The sequence below is a fragment of the Galeopterus variegatus genome, unplaced genomic scaffold (assembly GCF_000696425.1).
Source record: "Galeopterus variegatus unplaced genomic scaffold, G_variegatus-3.0.2 Scaffold963, whole genome shotgun sequence".
NCBI classification, from domain to species: Eukaryota; Metazoa; Chordata; class Mammalia; order Dermoptera; family Cynocephalidae; genus Galeopterus; species Galeopterus variegatus.
In genome coordinates this window covers 37069-45818 of record NW_007727074.1, presented here as the reverse complement: position 1 = coordinate 45818, position 8750 = coordinate 37069, and the positions used below count along the sequence as shown (strand labels likewise).

General features: G+C 40.7%; 1 protein-coding gene across 1 annotated transcript in view; it reads right to left on the bottom strand.

The window, feature by feature from the left end:
- Window positions 1-1120: 1120 nt before the first annotated feature.
- The window catches only part of TMPRSS7 (transmembrane protease, serine 7), a 34344-nt gene continuing 26714 nt past the window's right edge, over window positions 1121-8750 (bottom strand). Inside the window, exons 14-16 of the mRNA XM_008573775.1 lie at window positions 7535-7803; window positions 4274-4410; window positions 1121-1291 (exon numbers count right to left, since the gene is read on the bottom strand). Of these exons, the coding sequence (XP_008571997.1) occupies window positions 1121-1291; window positions 4274-4410; window positions 7535-7803 (577 nt within the window). The remainder of the gene's footprint in view (window positions 1292-4273; window positions 4411-7534; window positions 7804-8750) is intronic.

Here is an 8750-nt window from a genome sequence, read left to right as displayed (position 1 = left end):
CTTTTGATGTTCCATTGAGATTTTCTGAAGTTCTATGCACTATTCCAGACCCAACTTAATAATAGTATTGTTATTACTCCTTGACTTTGTCCCAGAGAAAACAAATAATATTCTTTTTTCCGCTGTTGTTACCTGTTCATTGGTACTGTTAACTCTAGCCTCTGTTAATTAAAAGTTTATTCTGAGATCAACTCTGAAACCCTCTAAATCAAGACAAAATAAATCAAGAACTAGGATGTATTGAGAGTAAACTGTAGGTTTACAACTATGCTAGGTATTATAAGGCCCTGAAAATAAAATAAAATATAATCTTGGTCAATGAGGATTTATAAAAGAATCAAAAAGCAGATAATAATATTTCTGAAAAATTTCACTTTTGCAACAATCATCCAAAAATTCCTTTGTCTTTTCACTGCTGACCAGCATTATCACAATTTTTTTGAATCCAATATATGTGCTTTCAATCCAACTTCCATAATGCTTCATTAAGTCATTTTTGTAAAGGTTGCTGTAACTTTTGTTTGCTGATTGATTGGTTCCTCTGTACACAACATTACCGTGCCATAGCTGAGGAAGGCCCATTATGATATGATTAAGCAAAACTGGATTGGAAAGCAACAGTGTAGGTACTCCCTCTGTCAATAACTGAGTTTTGCTTTATTTACATCTGTCAGGAAGATATTTTTGTGCATTTAATTTCATGGGAATGCTGAAGATCAGATATGGGTTTTACTAGAATTTCTTATTTCAGTAAGTCAAATTTATCTAAAGACTCATAAACATCTGCACCTTAAGTAGAAACATAAAATAATACAGTAAGTCCATCTGAACATCTCCCTCACTTCTTATTCGTTTTGGAGGCTTAGTTCATGATATTACTTTAGGTTTCTTCCATCCTTGAATCAATGGCCTTTTGATGCCTAATAACCAATGTAGCTATATCCTCAAGACAATTTTTTATGGCATATATATTAACTTGTATGTCTTTCAATAAGTATCAAAATATGCAATCTGGAATTTCCAGTTGAAAAAAATTAAGTGACTCATTTTATTGATAATTATTCCATTCTTTTTAAAGAATCTATCATACAAATCACTGTTAAAAATCCAACTGGTACAATTACAAAAGAGAAGGAACATATTTATGAATCCAAGGAACAAAGTTTGACACCCTTGTATAAACACCAGGAAAGTTTGGTCTTCCACATCCATATCCCCAGCTAACAATACCAGTCAAAATCCATTTTCCATCACTTTTTCTTCGACAAGATAAAGGTCCACCCGAATCTCCCTACACAAAAAGATAATGTTAAATATGCAGTACAGTTGTCCCATGATCATCAGTTTAATCNCCTACACAAAAAGATAATGTTAAATATGCAGTACAGTTGTCCCATGATCATCAGTTTAATCATTAATGTCTAATGGATTGTGTTCAAAAGTCCCATTCTGACATGTTTTTGCTTGGCTAATCACTACGCAGTTTGGGAAGTGTCAGGAAATAAAGTGAAACTTCTAACGTTATTTTAGAATTACTCTTCCTGTAACCAAAAAGCTACATTTATTACAAGAAACTTAATTTTTTAGGCTAAGAACAATAGAAGATTATTGCTGGAGAAAACAAATCTCATGTACCCCTAAACAGAGCATAAACCTCAGTAGTAGTAGTGATGCCAGAGGAGACGGTCTAGGGAGGCCCAATAGCTGCCCTCAACTCCCCCGGTCCTCTTACCATGTTCTTGACTCCACCACAGGAAAGAATTCCAGAGCAGAGTCGCAGCAGAAAAGTGAGAACAGGTTTAATATAAGGAATAAGAGATTCAGATTTCACAGAGAAAGTGCAGCCTAGCTCCAGAGACGGAGCAGGGCCCACACCAAGTTTAACACCAAAGTAAGAAATACACACAAAGTTTAGTACAGAGTGTAGGCTGGCTCAAGAGAGTGAACAGCTGCTTGCTGAAAGTAAATTTGACACAAAGAAAGAAACACACACTCCAGAGGCAGAGTGCAGTCTGGCCCCAGAAAGAGTGAGTAACAGCCCCGCCTCCTACCATATACATATTTAAGCTATCTAATGAATATTCAACTAAGGGGGTGGTTGCCAGTTATGTAACATAGTCTTGCACATGCTCAGTTGGTCTATTTTTAGGGCATGTTCATTGGTCAAATTCTATCACATGTACCAAATATATTCAAGAATATTCTGTGCTCTTTAGCACCCTGAGTAGAAGGTCATTCAAAGGGTAAACTCCCTTCCACTGACCATGCTTGGTCACTAGGGTCATATAAACCTGTATAAATTCCTTTTACTGGGCATGCTCAGCTACTGGATTTGTATAAGTCCTCCCCTTGTGGTCTCAGTCTATTCTTGGTGGTACTGAAAATAAGTTCAACAAGCAGCAATAATTCTCTGCTATGGAGGGCCTAGAGAAGGGGTCTGAGACCCCGGGGAGTGGCTTGAAACCCAGGGGTGTGTCCTGAAATCCAAATCGGGGGAAACTGAGCACCTCCTATCTCAGTAGTAGCAGTAGTAGTGGTAGAAGTAGTAGTAGTAATAGTAGTAGTAAGGACTAATATTTCTTTAGTGCTAGATATGTGCTAACCACTGTTTTGGGTCATTTCATCCTCACGAAACCTTATGAGGTATGTTTACCTTGGAAGACTGACTTCTATATCTGGGCCATGCAACTTCAGCAGTTGGCTCATGGTCCCAGGGAGGAAAGCAGAGGAGACCCTGTTTAGTTAACCAGGTCCAATGAAGCAACCCTAACAACCAGTGGCCAACAGTCGGCACAGACAAATCACTGTCACTTGAGTGTGCCTTCTGATATCTCAATTCTACAAAGCAAAGGCCCAAATAATTCAAAGTTTAAACATAATCCCTACAGTATTAATCCTTTAATTATAACTTCTGGGTTTTATTTTCCTATTTTGGAGGGTAGGTAAAGCTGCAATATACTCCAAGGCAAAGATAAAAAAGAAGTCCAGACTTTCCCCTATATTCCATCCCCACAATTTTATACCTAATTAGGTAAATTCTGACGAGTAGGAAAATTGTACTCTTTTTTTTTTAACTGTTGTTGCACCAAGTCTACTAATACTAAGTCTAGTTTAACATTTAAACAATTTTCCCCTATATTCCATCCCCACAATTTTATACCTAATTAGGTAAATTCTGACGAGTAGGAAAATTGTACTCTTTTTTTTTTTAACTGTTGTTGCACCAAGTCTACTAATACTAAGTCTAGTTTAACATTTAAACTCTGATGGCTACGTGGAACAGGGCTATGTAACTAACCAGCTGCAAGAATCACCCCAAACCTAGTAGCTTTATCAGTAGAGAGGCAAGGGTTCAAACCCCAGCTCAGACACTGAGACTTACTAGCCATATAACCTCAAGTAATTTACTTACCCTCTCGTGCCCAGTCTCATCTTCTCTAAAATGGGGATAAAAGAATGGTTTGAATGAATTTATTTAAAGGACCTAGTAAGGCGCTTGCCCCAAAATAGGAGCTCAAAAGATAGAAGTCATTATTATAATGAGTTTTTGTGGCATTGTGGCTAAGGTTGTGGGAAGAGTTCCCACTGTCCTCTTATCTTCTAAATCATCTGTTTATTCTTTGGCAATCATGTAGATGTCTGCATAGATGGAAATTTCAGGCTCAGAGAAACGTCCCCCCAAAGTTGACCTCCAACTTTCCAGGGGCCTATATGAGTATTGTCTGTCACCTCTCCCATTTCTTTTCTTTTTGTCTCAGCCTACACTTCAAAGGAGTAAATATAACCCTTGTAATTTCAGAAGTTAAATGGCTGCTGCTAAGGAAATAGGTAGCAGTCATGAAACACAGTATGCATTTGTGTGTCTTTGTTTTGCTTTGTTTTTTAGTTGTTGGTTATAAGAAAATCATGGCAGAATTTTGACCTCATCCTCTAAATGTTGGAGGAAAATACATGGGAACCAGAACACTGAGTTCTATGGAGCCAATTCTTTCACCACCTTTCCTTGATCTTAGGCAATTGAATTATAATTCATATCTGGGCAACTCAGATAAGGTAAGTGGGGACTGGCCAATTAGCTCAGTTAGTTAGAGCACGTTGTTATAACATCAAGGTCAAGGGTGAGGATCCCCATACTGGCCAGCCACCGAAAAAAAAGAAGAAAAGATGAGTTAAGTTACCTGCCCTAGTTATAGTCCAGTGTTGTATAGACTCAATGTGAAACCATTTATGGAAAGTACTATATGTTAGGCAAGAGAAAGTTGAGACAACTTACTTTGCAGGCATCTCTCTTGCCTGACATTACACCTGCACAGAGCATCCGTGAAGTGATGATCCCATAGGTGGAAACACAGAGCGTTTGATCAATGAGCTCTACCTCTGCTTGCTGCAAAACGGGGGAGCCTTTATTATCTGGAAAACACATTAGAAGTGGAAATCATGGTAATGGTAATGGCTACACTTATGTAGGGCTTCATTTGAACAATTAACTCACATTATTTCCTTTTATCCTCATAGCAATTTCTCAAGGTAAATTCTATTATTATCCAAATTTTGCTGATGAAGAAATGGAGGCTTAGGTGACTAAAGGACTTCCTCAATGGCACACAGCTAGCGAGTGACAGCAGCATTCAGACCCAACGAGCATTCAGACCCAACGTGTGACTCGATCACCTGAGCCGCTGTGCCATATTCCTTCAGCACATACTTCCTGATTCCAGTATGTAGGACCGTGAATCAGTAACAATTACCAATATTTGCTGCTGAAGAGGGCTCCTTAAATAGAGCAGCATAACTGATATATGGGATCTCTGAGGAACCATAAGAACCATAAAACCAGTTTGGATATAGCCCTTTCACTTTCTTTTTAAGTGATTCAGAAAAATAAACACATACACACACACACTCATGCTTTTAAAGAAGATGTCTCATGATTAGCTTGTTAGGTAGACTTTTTCCTCTTGTGATTTATGGTAATGTAATTAAAGCATTGAGCACAGTAGCCTATCAAGATTGCAAGTGTTCAGTCAGCTGCTTTGCTTCACTGGGACCCTGAGACCTCAGCAAGCCCAAGGTGGGCAAATATTATTACTTCAATAACTAAATGAGCGCAGCAGGCATTTGTGAAGCTGCCCACACTGAATCTGTAGAGAGTGTCAAAGCGAGGTGGTAGGGCATGTTTTAAGATTTGTAGATGAGGGCTGGCCAGTTAGTTTACCTGGTTAGAGCATGGTGCTAATTACACCAAGATTAACAGTTCAGATCCCCATACCAGCCAGCCACCCCCCCCCAAAAAAAAAAAGATTTACAATGTTTCTATCCTAAACCCTTGGAAAGAACTGTGAAGAAATCTGAGATGATTAGGAGAGCCAGGGAAAGTATTAGTCCTAACCTTTCGGGAGACATTCGCAAAGCTTTGCATTCTTCCCCTCACTATATATTTGTAATAACCATGAATCCTAGACCATGAAAAACCCTGGCAGGGAGGATGTAAGGGTTCCCCTACCATACAGCCTGACCTTTGTGCATATTAAGAAAGATGCCCTGCAATGGATTGAATGTCCCCCCCTCCAAAGTCATTAAAGCTTAATCCCTACTGTTGAGGGTGGGAAATCCTATTATGATAATTGAAAGGTGGGGCCTTGAAGAGGTGATTAGATTGTGAAGACCATGCCATAGTGAATGGACTAATCTATTTGATGGTTTAATGGTGGTCATGGGCATGGTTCTGAGGGCTTTAAAAGGAGAGCACATGAGAGTCTCTCTCTGCTTCTGCCATTTTGCAATGTGATACCCTGTATCACTGAAGCCATTGCCACTGTGGTCACCAGATGTGTTCCCTGGACTTTGGACTTCCCAGCCTTGGAAACTGTAAGCAATAAGTTTCATTTTCTTATAAATGACCTAGTTCAAATGTGATACCCTGTATCACTGAAGCCATTGCCACTGTGGTCACCAGATGTGTTCCCTGGACTTCGGACTTCCCAGCCTTGGAAACTGTAAGCAATAAGTTTCATTTTCTTATAAATGACCTAGTTCCAGGTATTTTGTTGTAAGCAACAGAAACAGACTAATATATGCCCTGTCCAGGTGTAGGAGTTACAAAAAGTCATCTCCTCTGAGTGGACCAAGTCTAGGCTGGTGTAAACCCCAGGCTGAATTTGCAGTTCTTGGAGCTAAGGGAAGGCTGGATTTCAGCCCTCACTCTTATCCCTTGGCTAGCTGCCCTGGTGCAGGACATACCCACATAATCTTCCTGACAGTTGTCTATGAGTCTACCCAGTGTCCACATTTGCTATGGGCCAAATGTGTCCCCCAAAAGTTTGTGTATTTGAAACTTTATCCCCACTATCACAGTGATAAGAGGGTGGGAAATCTGATTATGATATTTGAATGGTTGAGCCTTCAATGGGTACAAAATTACAATTAGATAGAAGTAAGTTATGATGTTCTATTGCACAGTAGGATGACTATAGTTAACAGTTAAGTTTTGGGCTGGCCAGTTAGCTCAGTTCGTTAGAGCGTGGTGTTGGTAACCCCAAGGTCCAGGGTTTGATCCCTGTGCTGGCCAGCTGCCCCCAAAATAGTTAAGTTTGGTATATTTTATAATAGCTAGAGGGGAAGCTTTTCAATGTTTTTGCCACAAATAAATGATAAATGCATGAGGTAATTGGTACATTAACTACCCTAACCCAATTATTATACAACATATATGTGTCAAAACATCAGATTGTACCCTATAAATATGTATATTTACAATGTGTCAATTAAAATAAGAAATGAAAAAAATTTTTTAAAAAAGCAAGGTGGGTCATTTGAGAAGTGTTTGGATTGTGAGGACTATGCCCTTGTGAATGGATTAATCCATTCATGGAGTGATGGGTTGATAGTAATGAGTTATTGTGGGTGTGGACTTGTGGTTCTATAAGAAGGGAGAGCTCTTGCTTATGCCAGTTCTTGCCATGTGATACCCTGTGTCACAACAGGACCCTGAAGAGAGTTCACACCCAGAAGAAGGTCCTCACCAGATGCACTCCCTGGACCATGGACTTGCCAGCCTCCAAAACTGTAAGAAATAAATTTCACTTCTTTATAAATTACCCAGTTTCAGGTATTGTTATAAGCAACAGAAAGCAAACTAATACAGATGCGCACGTGTGTGTCCTTCTCTCCTTTACAAAAGGAAATCACTCCTTTGGATGAAAAGAGAACCTAAAAATAAGGAGGAATTCCTCTTCCATAGTAGAAAACCTAGCAAACCCTTCACAGTCTGAAAAAAGCCCACGCTAGCTAATTAATACTGCCTTGCTCATACAACCCCCCTCTGCCCCTTTATGAGGTGGGCCCTGCTTCTTCGGGAGCAGGTGGAGAACATCATAAAACAGGGATAATTCCCTCCTCCAGTGCAACCTTCCAGAGTTGCCAGGAGGCTCAAAGAAGGTGGTATACAAGAGTCTTCCCTGTGAACCCCAAAGCTCTACATCAACACAAGTTACCACCTTCAGGGGAGGGTATGACCATTCATTCACACACATACCTGCTTCATGCCTTCGCCCCCAGCCAGTTACCCAGCACCTCTCCCCACTGCGCATTTTCTGGCCGGTGGGAGGAATGCATATTGGCTGGATGAGCTGTTTCAGGGTCTCAGGCCAGGCGATACTGAGCTGTAGCAAAGCAATATCATAGTCAAAAGTCTGGCTGTTGTAGTACTCGTGGACCACAATTCTTCTCACTGGGGAGACAAACTTGGCATTCCCCTGCATATACATTCCAAGGTGAGCGGTCCACGGTGTGGGGTCTGACAGCCTGTTAGAAAAGGAGGGAAGCACAAAGTTAGAAGCTTGAAGAGCCACATATAGTTTGGAAACAAGCACTCTACAGAAAGACAAGGGCTAAGAAAAGGAGGGTCTGACTTTCAGTGGCCGTATCTTAGCCACTGGCTCTTGGGAAGCACAAAGTTAGAAGCTTGAAGAGCCACATATAGTTTGGAAACAAGCACTCTACAGAGAGACAAGGGCTAAGAAAAGGAGGGTCTGACTTTCAGTGGCCGTATCTTAGCCACTGGCTCTTCCAGGGACATGGCAAGAAGCACAACTTCTCTGAGCCTCCCATGTCTCCTTAGTAAAGCGAGAGATAAGTAAACTGTGGCAGGAGTGGCAAGGTAGAGCAACATTCAGAAAATTCCCTCAACTTCCTAGGGAAATGCCTGGAAATTTTCTTGCTGATGGTATTTCATGAATCACACACAGGTCAAGAATGTTGGTAATGAGAATTTGTTACATTCTTCCAATTCATGCTGACAATGGCTTTTGCTAAAGACAGACAGGGCCAGTAAGATGGTGGTCTGGGGACCCTACTACCCAATTCAAATGATATAAATACAAAGATGGATTAGAAATAGAAGTGCTATGACACCGCCAGCAGCAAGGAGCATGCCAAAAACATCGCCTCCATGTGGGTGGCCCACCACAGGCACCACAGTAACCACGGCTGCCGCAAGAGCAGCTAGATGCCACAACCGCCACGCAGATGGAGTGCATTGACACAAGGAGAGTCACCAGCAGAGATAAAGAAAAGAAGAGGGTGTCTCTCTCCACAAAGCCCATTCCAGAGTGACAGAAGAAGCAGCTGATCTATGATAATATTGGGGGACGTGATCACACCTCTCAGCATTGGACAGATCATCTAGGCCACAAATCAACAGAGTAACCATTATTCTTTCAGAAGGAGAGAAGAAATCTAGGGTTATCAGT